The sequence below is a fragment of the Rana temporaria genome, chromosome 1 (genome assembly GCF_905171775.1).
Source record: "Rana temporaria chromosome 1, aRanTem1.1, whole genome shotgun sequence".
Lineage (NCBI taxonomy): Eukaryota > Metazoa > Chordata > Amphibia > Anura > Ranidae > Rana > Rana temporaria.
The window spans coordinates 386734381-386754765 of NC_053489.1; the positions used below are offsets into that span (position 1 = coordinate 386734381).

General features: G+C 46.0%; 1 protein-coding gene across 18 annotated transcripts in view; it reads right to left on the bottom strand.

Annotated features, from left to right (window-relative positions):
• The window catches only part of ADGRL3 (adhesion G protein-coupled receptor L3), a 1059382-nt gene that overhangs the window by 408629 nt on the left and 630368 nt on the right, over positions 1-20385 (bottom strand). For all 18 annotated transcript variants that reach the window (XM_040322560.1, XM_040322545.1, XM_040322548.1 and 15 more), the window contains one exon: positions 627-836. In XM_040322560.1, coding sequence (XP_040178494.1) covers positions 627-836 — 210 coding nt within the window. The remainder of the gene's footprint in view (positions 1-626; positions 837-20385) is intronic.

A 20385-nucleotide genomic window follows, 5' to 3' on the forward strand; every position in this document is an offset into this window, starting at 1 on the left:
CCCACTTTGTGTGTCTTAACCAGAGAAAGACACACAGACAAACAAAGTAATTGCACTGATAGACAAAGGCTATTTTTGTCTCATGCAAATCTAATTCATATCTTTAAGTAATCTCTATTTGCCACAACTACCATTTCTAAAAGGCTATACAAACAGAATACCACTAAAATTAGACCATACTGTAATAGAGTTGGGGAATATTGTGAGGGTGTGTCCACCCAAACTTTAAACAATAATCTTTGGGAGTTGCCTGAAAAAAAAAATGGGTTTATGTAATGTGTAAAGCCTAATCAAGGCGGTCATTTTAAATCTCCACAACATTTAGCCTTGGTTTACACCGAATCCAACTTTGAAATGCACAATTTCAAGGCCGCATGTTGATGCGACTTCAGTTGCGGCTTACATTTGTGGGACTTCATGCACAGATGTCTATGCAAGTCACACCGGAAATCGCCAGAAGCAGTGCAGGAACAGTTCCATTGCAGACAATAGAGTGCGACTTGTCACTCAATTTGGACCTGTCTAATTGAATGACAAGTCACACTGGTATAAACAGGGGTGGACTTTCTGTTGACAAAATACAATAGAAAAATACAGTATGCTACAGTATACATTTGAAAACTTACCGGTTGGTCAGTTCTGTTGATCCCAATTAGAAAAAGTAACTCAGCCACAAATAAACTTATGCATAGGTTTTTATGAATTGTGTTACGGTCACTTTGCAGGCCCCGAAAAAAGCAAAATGTAAAAATACATATCAATAAGCAAACAAGGGAAAGTAGAATTCCAACCCAGGTAATCACATCCAAAAGGAGGTCATGGACAACATCATATTGCTAGAAAAAGAAAAAAAGAGAATAATCATTTGCTATCATAATGCAATTTGTTAGTAATACTTAATGCAAGAGTACCAAAGTTGCCTGTAGGTTGATTTAAAAAAATCCAAAATAGAGGTCCACTACAAGAGAGATATTTAACTTGTTACAATAAGCCTGTGTCTCCTTTTATCACTCTGTTTAGTGATGGAGCCTCCGTCAGTCTCTTTAGCGCTCAACATTTCCAGAAGTGTTGGATGCCTGCAACCCCCGCTCTGTGCTGTGGTTACATCTTTTGACCCAGGGTGGAATGGAGAGAAGGTATGAGACACAGGGTGTTGGATGCCTGCAACCCCCGCTCTGTGCTGTGGTTACATCTTTTGACCCAGGGTGGAATGGAGAGAAGGTATGAGACACAGGGTGTTGGATGCCTGCAACCCCCGCTCTGTGCTGTGGTTACATCTTTTGACCCAGGGTGGAATGGAGAGAAGGTATGAGACACAGGGTGTTGGAGAGGTGAATATAATAACTCTTCTGTTGCAAGGGAACCTATATTTGATTTTTTTTTTAAACAGGGTTTCTTTAAACAATAAAAAAAGTCTGTAAAACACAATAGGGCCAGATCCTCAGCCAGCGGTGCAAATTTAGTTTGTCCTAACTTATGTCATTTAAGTTACGTTGCCCTAAGTTGGTGTCGTAAGTGCCGTATCCACAGCGCATTTGCGTCTAAATTTGCGCCAGCGTAACTTAAATTCAGAGGCGTAAGGCGGGGTTTTCGCAAGTGGGAAGGAAGTGGGCGCGCTTCATTGTAATGAGCCGTGACCCCATGCAAATGAGGCGCCGGCCGTACTGCGCATGCGCGCACGAATCGGGACCTCACTGGGCATGTGCAGAACTGGTCTCGGCGCAATCAGTGAGATAGGTAAAAGGCCAAGTGTACTTAGTTTGAGGATCGCCCTGTGTCTAAAAAGCCCCACACACACACACTTCTCTTGCAAAAGTATATCCCATTGTTTCCCTTCCATGAGCAATTTGCTTCTGCTCTGTTTGTTTGTGTGTTGGTAAGTTGTGTTTGTGAGAAAAGTGTTTGAGGAGTTGGAGAGTCTAGTTGTTGTTTGTTTTTGCGAAGTGTCTTTATTTAATTTGTTTGTTAGTGTTTTTGCTGATTGTTTTTTGGTGTTTGTTTTTTGTTTTTTTGTTTGTGCGTGTTTGTTTTTGAATTTATATTAGCTGTGTCCTTGTGTGTTTATATTTTTTTTAGTTTTTTGTGGTGTATATTTTTGTCTGGTTTTTGGGTGTGTATTCTAGATTGTTTGTCGGGTGTGTTTGTTGTTGCTGGGTGGTGTATGTGATGCCCCCCAAACGCAGGAAGCTTAATTTCACCCTGGGAGAGAAGCAAATTCTTGCTCGGGGCATTGTGAAATATGGGCGATTTCTGCATGGCCCTGAGAGCCAGAACACCACCCCGGCCAGGAGGAGGCATCTTATTAAAAAGATCACGGACCAGATCAATGCGGCGGGGGGGGGGGGAGACCAGGACCCCCGCTGGCATACAGAAAAAAATAAATGATCTGAGGAGCGTCGTCCGGAATAAGATGGCAAGGATCGACACCCATACCAGGGGCACTGGAGGAGGGGGACCCTGCCCAGTCAGACTGACGGAGGAGGAATGGGCAGTGGCCCAGTGTTTCCACCCACAGCAGGTGGTGGGCCTGCCTGGCTATACGTCAGATGTTCCGAGGAGGACAGGTATGTTTTTTTTTGGAATCTCTGTTGATTAGCATGTGTGGGTGGGGGAAGGGAAGATGTGCCAAGTGTGTGGTTCCTCAAACATGTGATTGTTTTGTGTCCTCCACAGATGGCCAGGAGGTTGCAGGCCAGGAGGTTGCAGGCCAGGAGGTTGCAGGCCCATCGGCCCAGGCTGCTGCACCACCCCCAAGACAGGCTGATGATGAGTCCCAAGAAGGGCAGGATTCCCCAGGGGAGGGGATTGGCCAAACCTCCACTCATGAGGAGGTTGAGGGGGAGGAGGTTGAGGGGGAGGAGGATGAGTGGGAGGAGGATGATGAGGGGGAGGAGGACGAAAATATGCAGATTGGCCGGGAAGTCCTCCTGGCCACTGATATGATGACCTTTGAGTCTTCCCCTGAGGCTACCCCTGAGGCTGGCACCAGTCAGGCCACCATCAGGGGTAGCCCCTCCCACTTCTCCCCCAACAGGCCTCCAGTCACAAGGGTCACTCTCTCCCCTCCTCCAGGCCCGCAAGACTCAGCGGCAGCCAGGGGGCCAACCCAGGAGACCGTGGCTGTGGGCGAGCGTCTGTCGGCCAGTGTGGTGAAGGACAATGCCCGGCAGAACCGCACTCTTGGGAAAATACTTGAAAAAATTACCCAGATGGAGCACAGCCAGGGTGAAATGATGGAGGCACTCGGTGATGTGGCCACCAACTCAACGGCGGTCATTACATGTTTGAACGACATACAGACCGCCACAACACGCGTGGCCCATGAGCTGAGTGCCCTGACCCAGGCTGTGCAGGACAATACTAGGTCTGGCCAGGCCAATGCGGCTGCCCTCACTGCCTGTCTCACTCGAATTGCAGGGGCCATGGAGGGCAGGCCAGCAGGGGCGGCTCCTCCTTCCCCAGCTCACCCCCCCAGGAGGCTCCTCCTTCCCCAGCTCACCCCCCCCAGGAGGCTCCTCCTTCCCCAGCTCACCCCCCCCCAATGGACATCCTCCGCGACGGCGTGGCCGTGCCCGTGGCCGTGCCCCTGCCCAGCCAAGGCGTAGCAATCGCCGCCGCTAATTAATTAGCAGGGATACTTTTGTTTTTTTGTTTATGCATTATTTTTTTTTATTATTTAATTTGGTCTTCTGTACTTATGATTTGATTTATGTGTGTGAATGATGTGTGAATGTGGGGGGGTGGCATTCCTGATAAATTAAGGGTGTCACCCTCAGTTTTGGTGGAGTAGGGATCCCCAGGACCAGGGAGAAGTGCAATCCCAGGTTCCTGAATGGTGTATGAATGCACAGTGACATAATTGGAGCCGTGGCGTGGCGTTACTGCTCCCAAGTCCCAAAGGGGGGGGGGACTTGGATCTAATCCAATTCGATGTGCATGTGATGTGTCTGTGCTAGGGACCACAGTGGTGTGCATTCATGCATTATCATTGTGACTTTATTGATGTGCATTTACAGGGAAAAGATACATTCTTATTGTGACATTATTCATGTACGTTTACTGGGAAAAAATGCCTTCTGCAAGGCGTCTCCTGGCTGCTGTGCCCTCAGCAGACCGGGTAGAGTTGGTTGGGGGGGTATTGCCTGGGTCGGGGGTCAGGTCATCACATAAGTCAATATGCAGTCCCCTTCTCAGGGCAAAGTTGTGGAGTATACAACATGCCCCAATTATTTGGCACACAAAGTCTGGGGAATACAGCAGTGTACCCCCAGACTTATCCAGGCATCTGAAGCGGGACTTCATAAGCCCAAATGTACGTTCAACCACTCCCCGGGTACGTATGTGCGCCTGGTTGTAGCGTTGCTCTCCTGGGGTTTGGGGGTTCCTGAATGGGGTCATCATGTGAGGTCCCAGGGCATATCCAGAGTCACCTGTAAGGGAAAAGACAGGAGGATATTAGTCATGCATGTGCCCCTTGTGATGTCAGCATCATGGGGGGGACATACCTGACACACATGTCACTCACCAATCAGCCAGCTGTCTCCATACATGTTCTGGTCCAAATCTCTGGAGATCTGGGTCTGCCGGAAAATATAGCTGTCATGGCAGGATCCCGGAAATTTAGCACAGACGTGCCAGATGAGGCCATGGGCATCTACGATCACCTGCACATTTATGGAATGCCAGCCTTTACGATTCCGGAACATGTGCTCAGTATCATGGGGGGGTTGTAGTGCCACATGGGTACAATCAATGGCCCCGATGGTGCGTGGAAATCTGGCAATGTGATAGAAGTCTGTCATGGTCTTCAAACGCTGGTCCTCCTGGGTGGGTTTTTGAAATTGATTTCCCATGCGCCGCAGGATTGCAGGGACCACTTGGTGCACACACCTGCTCATGGAGGATTGTGCCAGCCCAGCCACGCCTCCACTTGTGCGTTGGAAAGAGCCAGTGGCAAGAAAATGCAGAGTTGCCAGTACTTTGATGAGTGGCTGCAGTGCATGGGAGCATTGTGTTGGGCTGGTGAGATCATCCTGAAGGATTGTGGTTAATTCCAGGATGGCCTCACGGTTAAATCTGAAGTTGCGGAATACCTCAGAAGCAGGCATGCCAAACACATCTTGGCGTGAGCGGTATACCCTCTCCTGTGCCCTCCTCCTCCTCCTCTGTGCCCTCCTCCTTCTTTGCGCCTCTATAGACACTAATGCAGCTAGGATCATTGATGGTCCTGGCATTTTGGCAGACAGATTGTAGTCCTGAAAGTGTGTGTGTGCTGAGCTCTTCCTCAATGGTGTTGCTTCAGCAGACATTCAGACGGCATGTGTAAAATTAGGGCTGCTTTTATAAAGTGTAAATTCCCACCGGGAAACTAACAGGTGCGCACAGGGCGTAATCTACTGCGCACACACTTAATTCTGTGGATCGCCCTATCTCCCTCATTTGCATCTTTGCCTATCAAAAAAAGCGGTGTGCCTAGCGTAATTTGCGCCCGAGAATGCACCGGTGTAATTATTTTAGGTAGGACGGAAAAGCCGGATTTTCAGGCGCTTCTCGTTTTGAGGATCGGGCGCAAAGATACACGCCGTGTAAATTTTGAAAAATCGAGTTAAGTCGGCGTATCTCTTTTGTGGATCTGGCCCAATAGTTTCTAACATTCCTACTTTGCATTTTTGTTATGCAGAGTTCTTACTAATTAAATAAATTACAAAAAAAATAATCTACAGCATAGATTCTGCCATGCAAACAGTTTTCCTTCTACCCCCAGCACCCAGCCTCCACACAATGTGCTGGAAATCTATGCCACTGGAGGAATAGAGTGATACAGAAGGAGGTAAAAGTAATTCTGCACACTGCAAGACCAGAAAGTAAGCTCTGCAAAGCTGGCACAAGACAGGGAAGTTTAGATCCTGGTGGCACGCTTTTTGGAATGTTTTTCAATAGCAGGCATGCTGCAGTGTAAGGCCCCTTTCACACGGACGGGCCGTTCCGGTCCGCCTGTCAGTTTTGACGGCGGACCTGAACGGCCGCTCCATGCATCTCTATGGAGCGTTGGATGTCAACGGAGATATGTCCGCTGAAATCCGACCCAATAAATACAGACGTATGGGGATACGTCCCCATCCGTCCATGGCGGGTAAGATCTGATGAAAACGGACATGCTGTCCGTATTCATCAGATCGCTCCATAGGAGACAGCGGCGCCTGACAAGCCCCGCCCCGCTCAGTGAGCAGAGAGGAGCTTGTCATCCGTCTGTCAAGAGGAGATCTGCAGACAGATCTCCTGCTTAGCTGGTGGGAGCAGACAGACTCCGTAGTGGCGGAGTCCGCCTCGTGTGAAAGGAGCCTAACATACTCTTGGTAGCAGCTCCTTTGCTCTCAGTGTGAGTTCTGATTATTGATTTGCTGTTTGCCAGTGAAGCTGTGCTCAGGCAATCTCTCAATTGGTTGGAACAAAAAGCAGTACCAGGGAATGAACCCAGACATGTAAATTTAAAGGCGTCTTCCCCCTTTGATACACTGTTTCCTATTACACACATATTTACGGTGTAATATGAAACATCTCAGTCACATCATCAGTCACATGTTTTGCCCCCACCCTCAAATTGTTCCTTCTATTACACAAACCACAGTTTTTTTTTCCTCATGGTATCCAGTTTACATTAAGTAAGTCCCATTTTCCATCATGGAAAACAGCTTAATAAGTCTCAAAAGGCACAATTGTAGTCTCACTACACCTATAGTTTATTAATTTCTTCCTCCAGATCCGTAAGGGCTCATTTAAAAGGTACTTAACACACATTAGAGTGCCTACCACTTTAACATGTTTTTTTTGTATGTGTTTGACACTTCTGTGATGCTTTTATAAAGCTTTAATGAAGCCTGACAAATGCCCTGTGTGTGTTGATTTTCTATTTGTTTTAAAGGGGCCCAGCAGAACTCCAGTTCATTAGTACCCCTGTTCAGCAGATCCCCATCAAATTAGTACCCTTATTATACAGATCTCCAGCGTATTAGTATGCCCATTCAGCAGATCCCCTGCTCAGTAATACCCCCAGCATTGCTAATGCTCCACTCAGTCGTAAACACAGCTTTGTTGCTCCCCTGCTTAGTAGTAGCCCCCAGTTTTACTGATCTCCCACGCAGTAGTAACCACCAGCCCCGCTGATCCCCCGCTCAGTAGTAACCCCCAGCTCTGATGATCCTCTGTTTTTCTGATCCTTCTCTCTCTCCAGTTCCCGCTCACCTCCTGCTATATTACCACATGTGCTAGTTTCCCCTGCTCTGGTTCCCCAGCTCTGCTGATCCTCTGCTGCTCAGTCCTCACTCTTCAGTCCTGTTCACCTTTCACTATAGCGTTCCCATGTTGCACACCATGTGTGCCATCTACTAGTTGCTCCCCTCTAGTCCAGACCTTGTTCACCTTCCTGTCGCTCAATGCTGCACACTGGATGTGACATCTGCACCAGACATTCCCAGAACATATACATATGAACCAGACGTGAATGCTGATAATGTCTTTCCGGTTCGCCTTTTGTTTTCCCAGTGCATCCTGGGACATTTCATACCTACAATACCTCCAAAACAAAGGAAAATAAACTCTGAATAACAGCCTCTCAAAGGCTGAAGGTGCTGTTAGCGAGGGTTGTCATACAGTAGGCTTCTATGGAAGCACCAAGGGGTATAATTTTTGAAGCAAAGACAACATGTGAACAGCATGTAAGCTTAACATTTTATTTAGTAACAAGTGCTTTGATTGGCATTCAGGGGGTTAACAAAAATGTGCCAATGGCCAAACTTTTAAGCAAGTGAAACCAGGCCCTAACAGTAGGTTGATGCCTCAGTATGGACCAGGAGCTGGGGGAACAGTCCAAATTAAAAAGCAGTAATTATCAATCATAGATAGTAACTGAATTTAAAGAATAGTACAGCAGATTAATCTAGGAAAACATGGATTTTTGTAGCAGTTGTCCTTGAAAATTAACAGCAGGTATAAACTATGCAAGTGACAATCACATGCTCTAGTTTTCTAAACAATTTCTGTATCTTCTGGGTCTGAGGGCAAAGACATAACCATTGCAATGTAAAATCAGAAATTAATCAATAATTTTTTTTTAATTAATGTCACAGTCATTGTCAATATTGTGTACTAGGAACTGTGACCACTGGCAAGTCACTAATGTGGAATATAAATCAATTTCACTAATGTGTCATGATGTCACTATATGTTATTATTACCAGTTTGCGGTAACACTCTTGACTTTCAAATGTAAATTTAACCACTTGATTACTAGCCTGTATAATACCCCCTTCATTTCCAAGCATTTTTTTTTTCAGTGCTGTGATATTCTGCATCATAGAATCAGTGGTGCAATGTATTCATTTCAATAGGCATGATCAGGCGAGGGAATCATCCTGTAAGGAATAACATAGCAAATCGTGGAAAAATTTGGATTTTAAATATAACCATCAGGAGACTATTACACCAAATGCACAAATGTATATATATATATATATATATATATATATATCACAGTGGCGGCCCGTCCATAGGGGCCGGGCGCAGTGCTGTATGGGTAGCGCCACGTCTATGCAATCACGAGATTGCAGACGAGGCGCTTCATTTGCAGCCAAAAACTGCCTTTTTCTACTGTATTATGGCCGGGCGGGTGCACACCGCATAGAGTTAGGCGGTGCTAGTTCCTAGTTCCACTCGGCAGCTCCGTAGAATTCTGCAATGCACCGCCTGAGTGGATCAGGTAAGCTGAAGCTCATCATGCCTCCCCCCCCCCCCCCGCTGATCAACTTTGTTTATCACAAGGTTCGGTGGCAGCAGTTTATGAACTTTATTTTAACAATAGGTGTTCGGCGGCAGCAGCAGCCCCCTCCCCCCCCCCATCAACATTTTGACCTCACACAGAGAACTGACGATATTTATGCCATTTGGCATATGATGTCACCATCACCTCCATGCTCATCATCCCCCTGTGCCTGCCATCCCACCACCTGTCACCATCACCTCTATGCTCATCATCCCCCTGTGCCTGGCACCCCACCGCCTGCCACAATCACCTCCATTCTCATCATCCCCCTGTGCCTAGCATCCCACCACCCCACCGCCTGCCACCATCACCTCCATGCTCATCATCCCCCTGTGCCTGCCATCCCACCGCCTGCCATCATCACCTCCATGCTCATCATCCCCCTGTGCAGCTGGTGTATAATATGCAGCCTGGTGTATAATGTGCAGCCTGGTATATGATGTGCAGAGCCCTGTGTATAATGTGCAGCCTGGTATATGATGTGCAGAGCCCTGTGTATAATGTGCAGCCTGGTATATGATGTGCAGAGCCCGGTGTATAATGTGCTGCCTGGTATATGATGTGCAGAGCCTGGTGTATAATGTGCAGCCTGGTATATGATGTGCAGAGCCCGGTGTATAATGTGCTGCCTGGTATATGATGTGCAGAGCCCGGTGTATAATGTGCAGCCTGGTATATGATGTGCAGAGCTCTGTGTATAATGTGCAGCCTGGTATATGATGTGCAGAGCCCGGTGTAACAGTGTAATTTTTCAGTTTAATTTAACACTAACAGTGTAATTTTTCAGTTTGTTTGTGCTGATCTGTAAGGCTGTGCTATATACCATGATTTGTGATGCTGGGGCTGTATACACTGTCCTGTGATGCTGGGGCTGAAGCAAGTGGAATACAGGGGACAGAGTGGGTGGATTCTATAAGGGGTGTGGCTTATAAGAAGTGGTAGGGGCCAAACATGGAGGGGCGGGGTCTTGTGCCCCCTCATCCTAAAACTTCACCAGCCGCCACTGTATATATATATATATATATATATATATATATATATATATATATATATATATATAGACACATATACACATATATATATATAAGAAACCTGGGGGACCGGTAGCAGCTACAAAAGCTTCCTGGGATAAGCAGGCTTTCAGACACAGATACCAGAACAAGTGAAGTAGTGACAAAGTAGTGACAAACAGTTTAATGGTAATATTTACAAGTCTATAGAGGTGCTGTACATTGTTCAAAAGAAAACAAATAGAACAAAGTAGGCAAACAAAAACCTAGTCGTGTCTCGGCTCTAACTATACACTATGCAGGCCCTAACTACCAGGCTGAGCAAGCCTACCGCTTGTCAGTTTCCACATAAACTGCTTAACAGCTTTTTACCAACCTTGTTGCTCTCACAGACCAGCATTGTCTGTTTCCCAGGCAGAGAGCAAAGGCTGTCTGGTCAGGTGAGCTTAAATTAGCCTGAGGAAGAGGACGAAGACCTGTACTGGACCATGGATCAGAGATCCCTGAACGTGTAAGAGAGGAGGCTGGAAGATGTATAAACCCTGAACAGGACTTTCCTCAGCTCTCTCTGGGGCGCTTTACTACATATCCTTGACCCTTGTTTCAACCCCAGGGTTAGAACACCTGTGGCCCAACACCTGGCCTGTGTTTTACAGTAAAGGAATAATCCTGTAGAGCCAAAAACCACCGGGTCACCCTTCTATCAGTCTCCTTCTTTTGGGCCATCCATTTCAGGGGAGCATGGTCCATTATTAACTCAAACTGGCGCCTTAAAAAATAGTACCTGAGTGCGTCCACGGCCCACTTTATGGCTAAACATTATTTTTCAATGACTGCATACTTTTCTTCATGGTCATTGAGCTTTCTGCTTAAGTACACCACAGGGTGTTCTTCCCCATTGTGTACCTGTGACAATACTGCCCCGATACCAACATCAGAGGCATCCGGATGTCTGAACCAAAAAGTCTTTGGAGAAATCGGGGAAGTACAGTACTGGCTGTGCACAAAGAGCCTTATTTAGGACTTGGAAAGATTCTTTTGCTACTGGGGGCCATTTCACCATTACGGAGTCTTTCCCTTTCGTATTGGTCTGTCAGTGGGGCAGCTATAGTTGCAAAATTCGGGATGAACCTTCTATAATACCCCTGACCTACTTCTTGTTTGCAGGACGTGGCCACTCCTGGATGGCTTGTATTTATTCCCTTGGGGTTTAATTACTCCACGGCCAATAGTGTAGCCCAAATACCTGGCTTCCTCCAAACCAATGGCCCATTTTTTTGGATTCACCGTAAAACCTTCTTTGAAGAGGAAATCAAGGACAGCTTGGACACGGGGCAAGTGAGACTCCCAGTCAGTGCTATGTACCACTATGTCATCTAGATAGGCTGCTGCATATCATCGGTGGGGTGTTAGGCTCCTGTCCATGGCCCTCTGAAATGTTGCAGGGGCATTTTGCAACCCAAAAGGCATTTTTTATATTAAAAGGAACCCTCTGGGGTCACAAATGCAGTCTTCTCTTTGGCTCTACCATTTAGGGGTATTTGCCAATAACCTTTTGTCAAGTCCAAAGTGGTCAGGTAGCGAGCCTTGCCAAGTTAGTCTATAAGTTTGTCTACTCTGGGCATTGGGTACGTGTCAAACTTTGACACTGCATTAAGCTTCCTGAAGTCATTAAAGAACCTCCAAGTGCCATCCGGTTTTGGGACTAACACGATGGGGCTAGACCGGTCACTAATGGATTCCTCAATGACATCTAGCTCCAACATTCTTTTAACTTCATTGCTGATGTCCTTTCTCCTTGCTTCAGGAATTCGGTACAGTTTGAGTTTGACACGGACCCAAAGTTCAGTAACAATGTCATGCTGAACTGCTGAAGTCCTGCCAGGTAACTCTGAAAATTTCTCTTTATTCCTTATCAGGAACTCTCTAGCTTGTTTTTTTTTGTTCTGTTTCGTATCGTTTCGTAGGTTCGTTTCCGTTCGTTTTTCGTAAGACGCCCGTTTTCCTGTTCGTTCCCGTTCGTTTTTCGTACGACGAGATTTTTTCGTATTCCGATCGTTTCGTATTTTCGTTACCGTTTTATTCTCGTACATGCGGGATGGTTCGTTATTCTGTTTAATTCATGTTCGTTACTTGTTAGACAATAATTTTCGTGAATTTTCGTCAATGATTTGCATTCTGTGTTTTGGATTCCTTTTTCTGTTTGTGTTTTCGGTCGTGTGTCCGTGTGACATCTATGACAATTTGTTGTGGATGTCATGTGGGCATGCGACTGAAGATACGAACAGAAAAAGGATTTTCATCATTTTGTACTTTCGTAAATATATCGCGGGATTCGCGGCACTTTCAACACGCGGCTCATCCATATTAACGATTGTTAAGCCCCATACACTTGGTCAGACTTTTTTAACAACAAACATAAAAACGATCGTTTTCCGTTCGTTCTCAGAAAATTTGTTCGTTTTTAAACTCCATCAGAAAACCATTTTTGGGTTCAAAAGTCTGGCCAACTGATCTCCCTTCAGATGAAAATCCACAGAAAAGTTTATTTGGCTTTACTGTACTACTCAGCACAAAAGAGAAGCTGCTTCACTAACACTCACTGCCCATTCAAAAAAACAAAAATTACATCTGTGGCAAGGGATTTGCATTCTGTGTTTTGGGTCATTTTTCTTTTGGTGTTTTCGGTCGTGTGTTCATGTGACATCTGTGGCAAAAGATTTGCATTCTGTTGAATCCAAAATACGAACAGAAAAAAGGAATTCAAAATACAGGGTGCGGGTCTTTTGTTGTGGATGTCATATGAGCATACGACTGAGGGTGCGAACAAAGAAGGGCTTCAAACAAGATACAGAGTGCAAATCTTTTGTTGTGGATGTCGTGTGAACATACGGCTGAGGATACGAGCAGAGAAGGGATTCAAACAAGATACAGAGTGCAAATCTTTTGTTGTGGATGTCGTGTGAACATACGGCTAAGGATACGAGCAGAGAGGGGATTCAAACAGGATACAGAATGCAAATCTTTTGTTGTGGATGTCATGTGAACATCCGGCTGAGGATACGAACAGAGAGGGGATTCAAACAGGATACAGAATGCAAATCTTTTGTTGTGGATGTCGTGTGAACATACGGCTGAGGATACGAACAGAGAGGGGATTCAAACAGGATACAGAATGCAAATCTTTTGTTGTAGGTGTCATGTGGACATGCGGCTGAGGATACGAGCAGAGAGGGGATTCAAACAGGATACAAAATGCAAATCTTTTGTTATAGATGTAATTTCCGTTCTTTTGCCGTTTTCGTTTTGTCGTATTTTCGTCAGATCGTTCATTCGTATTTGCGGTTGTTCGTTATGCGGCTCATTCGTAATCCCGTCGTTTTCGTATTTTGGTGCTTTAATTTTTTCGTATGTACACATTCTGCGGGTACGAAAATGAACATTTTCGTACGAAAATAACATTCCTACGAACGGGAATGCACATATCAAGTGTTTGGAATCGTGACCTTGAGGATCAGAGGGGACTCAGTACCCAGTACCCTCAGTACCTATCCTTCCAGGACTTTAAGGCCTTGTACACACGACCGAACTTGTCTGCTGAAACTGGTCCGCGGACAAGTATCAGCGGACAGATCCGGTCGTGTGTACGGGGCCTAACAGGTTTATGTGGTAAATCTGTTCGGGCTTCTTTTTTCCTGGTTGATATACCTTGTAATTGACCTCCCCAACTCTTTCAATTACTTCAAAGAGACCCTGCCACTTAGCCAGGAACTTGCTCTCAACAGTGGAAACTAACACCAGGACCCTGTCACCAGATGACAAAACACGGAGTTGGGCCCCCCTGTTGTATATCCTCTGTTGGGCTGCTTGGGCCTGCAGTAAGTGTTCTTTTACCATCGGCATGATTGCTGCAATCCTGTCCTGCACATTTGAGTGATATGCTTAATGACACTTTTATGGGGTGTCTGTTCCCCCTCCCAAGTTTCTTTGGCTATGTCTAAGAGTCCCGAAGGGTGTCTCCTATGAAGCAACTCAAATGGAGAGTACCCCGTAGAGGACTGGGGAACCACCCTGATGGCAAACATCAAGTATGGCATCAGGAAGTCACAGTTTTTCCATCCTTGTCAACAACATTCTTTAATGTCTTATTGAAGCGTTTCACCAAGCCATCCGTTTGAGGATGGTACACCGAGGTTCGCAACTGCGTCACCATAAATAATTTTCACAGCTCCATAGTTATTTGTGACATAAATGGGGTGCGCTGGTCTGTAAGGACCTCTTTAGGGATGCCAATACGAGTGAACACCATAAACAGCTCTTTGGCAATGTTTTTAGCAGACCCGGTGCGTAAGGGAACTGCCTCATGGTAACGGGTAGCATAATCCTGATCAAAATCATGTACTGAATTGTTTTGGGTATATATATATTTTATGTGTTCTTAATGGTATCCAGTGGCGGAACTACCGCCATAGCGACCCACGAGGGCGCTATGGGGCCCGCAGCTGAGTGAGGATCAGGGGGGCCCGGTGAGGATAAGAGCATCGCCGGCATGGTCTCCCAGCCAGGGGAAGAGAGAGGAGAGGAAGAGGCGAGCTGTCCGTATCAGCAGAGAGCGGAATTGCTCGCTGTAATAGCTATCATTAGAACTTCCAGTGTTCCCGGGGCTCATGTCACATAGCTCCACCTCTTGGTCCGGCACCTTTGATCGACAGAACGCCGGTCCAGTGTCGGACATGTGACGTCATCAAAGGCGCTGGGCTAAGAGGTGGGGCTATGTGACGATGAGCCCCGGGAAGACGGGAAATTCAAATGAAAGCTATTACAGCGGGCAATCCCGCTCTCTGCTGATCCAGCCGGCTTGCCTCTTCCTCTGCACAGGTGAGGCTGTATTGGGCACAGGCAGGCCAGGCTGTATTGGGCACAGGCAATGCTGTATTGGGCACAGGTCACGCTGTATGGGGCACAGGCAGGCCAGACTATATTGGGCACAGGCAGGCCAGGCTGTATTGATCACAGGCAGGCCAGGCTGTATTGGGCACGGGCAACGCTGTATGGGGCACAGGTCACGCTGCATGGGGCACAGGTCATGCTGTATAGGGCACAGGTCACGCTGTATGGGGCACAGGTCACGCTGTATGGGGCACAGGTCACGCTGTATGGGGCACAGGTCATGCTGCATTGGGCACAGGTCACGCTGTATGGGGAACCGGTCACGCTGTATGGGGCACAGGTCACGCTGCATTGACACTAGGGCGGCTCTGGGGGGCCCCATACAACATTTTCCTATGGGGCCCTGTGATTTCTAGTTACGCCCCTGATGGTATCAACAGTATATGTCTTCTTAATCTCTTGATTTTGTATGTTATGCATATGCATTTTTGCTGTATTACTTTTATGCATTATTATTATTTTTTGTGTGTTATTTAAAGGGGTTGTAAAGGTTTTTTATTTTCTAAATGGGTTCCTTTAAGCTAGTGCATTGTTGGTTCACTTACCTTTTCCTTCGATTTCCCTTCTAAATTTTTTTTTCTTTGTCTGAATTTCTCACTTCCTGTTTCTCCTCAGTAAACTTGCCACTATCATCAGAGCGGTGGTTAGTCAGCCAGAACAGCTTACTGAGGAGGAACAGGAAGTGAGAACTTCAGACAAAAAAAACAAAGAAAAAACATTTAGAAGGGAAATCGAAGGAAAAGGTAAGTGAACCAACAATGCACTAGGTTAAAGGAACCTATTTAGAAAATAAAAAACAAACCTTTACAACCCCTTTAAGTTTTTTGTGGTGATTTATGTCACTTTTATATTTGTATATTATACATAAAGTATATTAAATTATTATATATAATAAACACTTGTATTTCTATACATTTGTGCATTTGGTGTTATGGTCTCCTGAAGGTTATATTTAAAGTCCTAATTTCTCCAAATTTGCTATGCTGTGATAGTCTGGGGGGGCGTGGCCTGGATGGCATGGTGTGAGGAGTGTTTTTCAGGAGCTCTGCTCGGCGAGAATCCAAAGCTGACTATCCTGGGGCTAATACTGCCTACTAAACCACTTATTACGGGGTGCACTACACCCTCATTCGTGGGGAACATGTCACCGCCAAAGAAATCGTCAAACGCGATCGCTAAACTCGCTAAATACCGGCATCCAGACAAGCAGGCTGCAGAGGAAGATGGCGCCGGCTCCTCTGCTCCCGCGGACTCTGCGGCAAAAAACACAGCGCGAGTGCTGGAGGCCATCTCAGACTGCAAAAGCTCCCTAACCTGCAAAATAGAAGAGGTAAAGGTCGATGTCTCGCTCATCAGACAAGACCTGCAGAGGCTCAGAGAGTGGGTTACAGAGGCAGAGACCCGCATCAGCCACGTGGAGGATGAGGTGACGCCATTACAGGTCGCGACTGAACGCCTACAGCATCAGCTCACCAAAGCCGAAGCAAGACGACATGGAGAATCGTCTCAGGAGGTGTAATTTGTGGTTCGTGGGCTTGCCCGAGGGCGCGGAGGGCCCCGACCCACCGACGTTCCTGGAAAACCTGCTGCTGACTACATTTGGCCGAGCTGAATTCTCCACATCCTTCGTGGTGGAGAGAGCACACAGGCTGGCTGCCAAGCCTCCCCCTCCGGGCGGCCCGCCGCAGACCTTCATAGCTAAACTGCTTAATTTCCGAGACCGAGATGCTGTGCTTCGCCTTACCAGACTAAAGGGAAACATCCCCTTTAAGAACGTCGAGATCAAAGTTTTCCCCGGATTTCTCAGCGGATGTTCAGCAGAAGAGGACCCTCTTTACTGAAGCCAAACGCAAGTTGAGGATCCGCCACTATTCATATGCTATGCTCTTTCCGGCTAGGCTCTGTGTCGTCGGTGAGGATAGAGCACACTTTTTTGACACGCCGGAGGCTGTCTTCACTTGGCTTGAGAACGCGGGGCCGCCACCCAGTGTCACGGTCTGGAGTCAGGCTCAGAGGCCAATAGCTATAGCAGTTGAAGACAGGTATACAGACAGTCACTTCTGGCAGATGACAGGGGCTCACCTGAAATGCGGAGTCTAAGCGCTAACTGGTGTTCACCAGAGCTCCTGATGGTGAAGTTGGATTTTGCTGCATGTTAGCAACAGGTCGCGGTTCTCAGGATCGCCCCACCAGGAGGTGAGCAAGCCAGGGTCCAGTAGCAGATAAGCAGACAAGGATAAAACAGCAAAGAGGAAGTGCTGAGACAAGGCTTTTATAGGAAGTTCATGGGAGGAGCAAGGGGTTCAAGGTTCAACTGCAATCAAGACACCAAGCAGAGTAGTCTAATGGATCATATAGGTTTATCCAGCAGATCAGGCAGGGAACTGTCCAGCATCCCAGATAGCTCAGTGGGAAGAGACAATGCCAGAGGTCCCAGGTTCAAGCCCAGGTCCTGACAGTACTCCTGACAGTACTCCCCTCCGGATGTCCTAGGGCTTGGCTTGTGAGGAAACCTCTGGTGGAATACGCTTGCTAATCTAGGGGAGCAAACCTTATTTTTGCTTTAGAAGTTCCTGTCGGGGAGATTCTCCTCGCTTGCAAGGCTTTTTCAAATACCACCAGATCCTGCTTACGGACTATGGTGCCATTTGAGGCCTACGTACAGTCAGGTGGTAGAACTTCCTTGGCAGGACAGGAAGTATTGATGGTATTAGGAACAGGTGTTTTCTCAAAAGGTAGCGAAGGGGTCTCTGGAGCAGGAGGTGGTTCTTTGGCAGGACAGGGTGATGATACTTAACCCCAGACGATGTGCTTTTGACCACGAAACGCGTCGGGAGGACTCCACTGTCGCCCCATTTTGCATGCAATAATTCTTTACCTCAGCCAAATGTTTTGGGAGTCCTACACCAGTACAGTTCCAGTCTGTCCCTGGGGACCTATTCCATCCAAGGATACATCATCCAATTGGGTCTACACTTCCCGGCCAAGGATCGTTTTTTGACATCTGTCATACAAAGCCTTGATCGACCTCTTTTGGCATATGCCATCAGTGGTCAACAAGTTCCGGTAAGCCTGCACTTTTATCGGTGGTGGGACTGTATCGTTTTAGAAGTCACGCATCTTTTCATTTTATTCACTAACTTGAATGACATGTGGAAAATATGAACTTCAACATTATTAATTATCCTGAACACTAAGTTTTGTTGGACTTTGCTTTTCACTTGATATCATATCAAGTATACTAGAATCATTTATTTATTGGCACCTCTTTTATTCAAAGGGCTGTACATACTGTTTTATTTATGTTCTACATTTATTAATATCTGTGTATTTTTTTATTACATAGATTATGGTATTTTGATATTTATTATATCACTATAAGCGCTACACTTATATATCTTTTTGTCACTTTGCTTTTTTGAATAAGCTGTGTTAGCAGCTACCATTACCGCACTATTGGCAGCGCAGGGTATTCACTTTTCCAGGGTGATGATACTGCATTTACCACTGTGGAGCGTGGAATGACTACTTGAACTGGTCTGTTGTCAGGAGGTTGCATAGTTTCCTCTAGGCCAGATTGTAGGGGTTTCACAGGGTATTGGTTGCGGATTCAAGAGGGGCACTGGTATCGTTGACCACTGTAGCCTGGGAACCCACTTGTGTCATTGAACATGGACAGGCCTTACAGCAACCTTGGCAGTTCACAGGCCGAACAGCAGGGATAGCAGGATGAGTCCCAATAGTACACACTTGAAGAACCTTTGGCCAAGGTGGACGAGTTGGGCAGAGAGAGATTAAGTGTCCTCTTTCTCCACAATAGAAACAAAGACCACGGCCTCTCCTCCGCTCTCTTTCAGCTTTAGACAGCGTGGTCTGGATGACCCCGATCTCCATAGGTTCCACATCTTCCAGGGTAGGTGTGTGTATATCCACAGGAACGCCATGGCTTTGTGGTGTTAGGGCTTCACGGCTTGGCACATACTGGGACGGCTCAGAGTCGTATCTGTACAGAGTATTCCTGTCCCTGGGTAACCGTAGACCACATGAGCTAGGAGCAGACTTGGGAACCCTGGTTTTCTTGGCAAATGTACAGTGAGAGTCCAGGACTAACATAAATGCTTCCCAGCTGTCCAAGACTGGACTCCTTTCCTGTAATACCTGATGAGCCCATGTTTTGATTGGTCCAGTGAGCAGGTTGATAGTAGCGCAAACCTTTATATAATCGTGGCATAGGTCCTAGGCTTAAGAACAAACAACAGCTCACAATCCATCTTGAAGCACAAGAATGATGCACAGCTACCATCAAACCTCTCTGGCATCACCACAAATGGCTCAGGACATGTAAAGGTTTCCCTTGTCTGGCCGGGCACGGTGGGTTGCGCTATGCTGTTATGTGGCGGACTACCTGCCCGGACACCCCAGTGTTTTACGTTGCTTTTTCCATAAGTTATGTAACATGTTTGTTTTTATGTTTTTTTTCTGGTGTGCTGCAGAGTGATGTTTATAGTTATCTAAGGAAAATGGCGGGTGGCGTGTGGGATATTGTGCTATATGGTGATGCTGTGATAGTCTGACTGACAATGTCAGTGCAAGTCAATGAGACACTGTATCAAAATGAATTTTATATAATTTTTGAGACAGATAGGGCTCTTTTGGTGGTATGTATTAAACACTGGGATTTTTAATTTTTGTTTTACTATATGAAGAGGAAAAATAAAAAATGGATTTACATTTATATTTCATTTCTATACCTTTAAAAAAACGATCCCACAATCATAGGAGGTCAGCGGCACTTTAACCCAACCACAGACCATACCACCTGGTCTAAGGTTATCAGTGGTGTACCCCAAGGTTCAGTGTTGGGACCCTTACTTTTTAATATCTTTATAAATTATATTGGGTCTGGGATCAAAAGTAACATTTCTGTCTTTTTTTTTCATTGGAAAAAGCCAACTTTATTTGGATAAAAGTAATTTTATAAAGTAGTTGCTTATGTAGAATAATAAAACAGTACATTATAACAATCATTTTGTGTGAGATTCTTTGTACATACATGTTAATTCACAGGTTTATGAGGGTAAAGACAACCAGTATATAAGAAACTTCATGTCATTCAGCTACCAATACAGTTCTGATTAAGATTTTCATGGTTAACACCTTCATATGACAGTCACTTTCTACGTTCATCTAAGTATGCCTGTCTGCTGGGCTTGGCTTATTTTAGGCACATGTTTCTCCATCCTCTAACCATCTATCCCACACCTTTGAGTACTTATGCGCGCACTTTCTATGGCCATAGACTAATTTTTTAAATGGTAATGCATCATTAACGTCCCTCTTCCATTGGCGTATGGAGGGAGGCTGAGCCTGCATCCATACCTTGGCTATACCCTTACGGGCCATAAACAGAGTTTCATTTAAAAATGTAGCTTGGTATTTGTCAACATTTCTGTCTTTGCAGATGACACTAAGCTATGCAGTGGAATAACGTCCTTACAGGATGTCTCCAATTTAGAAGCTGACCTCAATGCTCTGTCTAATTGGGTGACTATGTGGCAGATGAGGTTTAATGTTATTAAATGTAAAGTTATGCACTTGGGGGCTAGG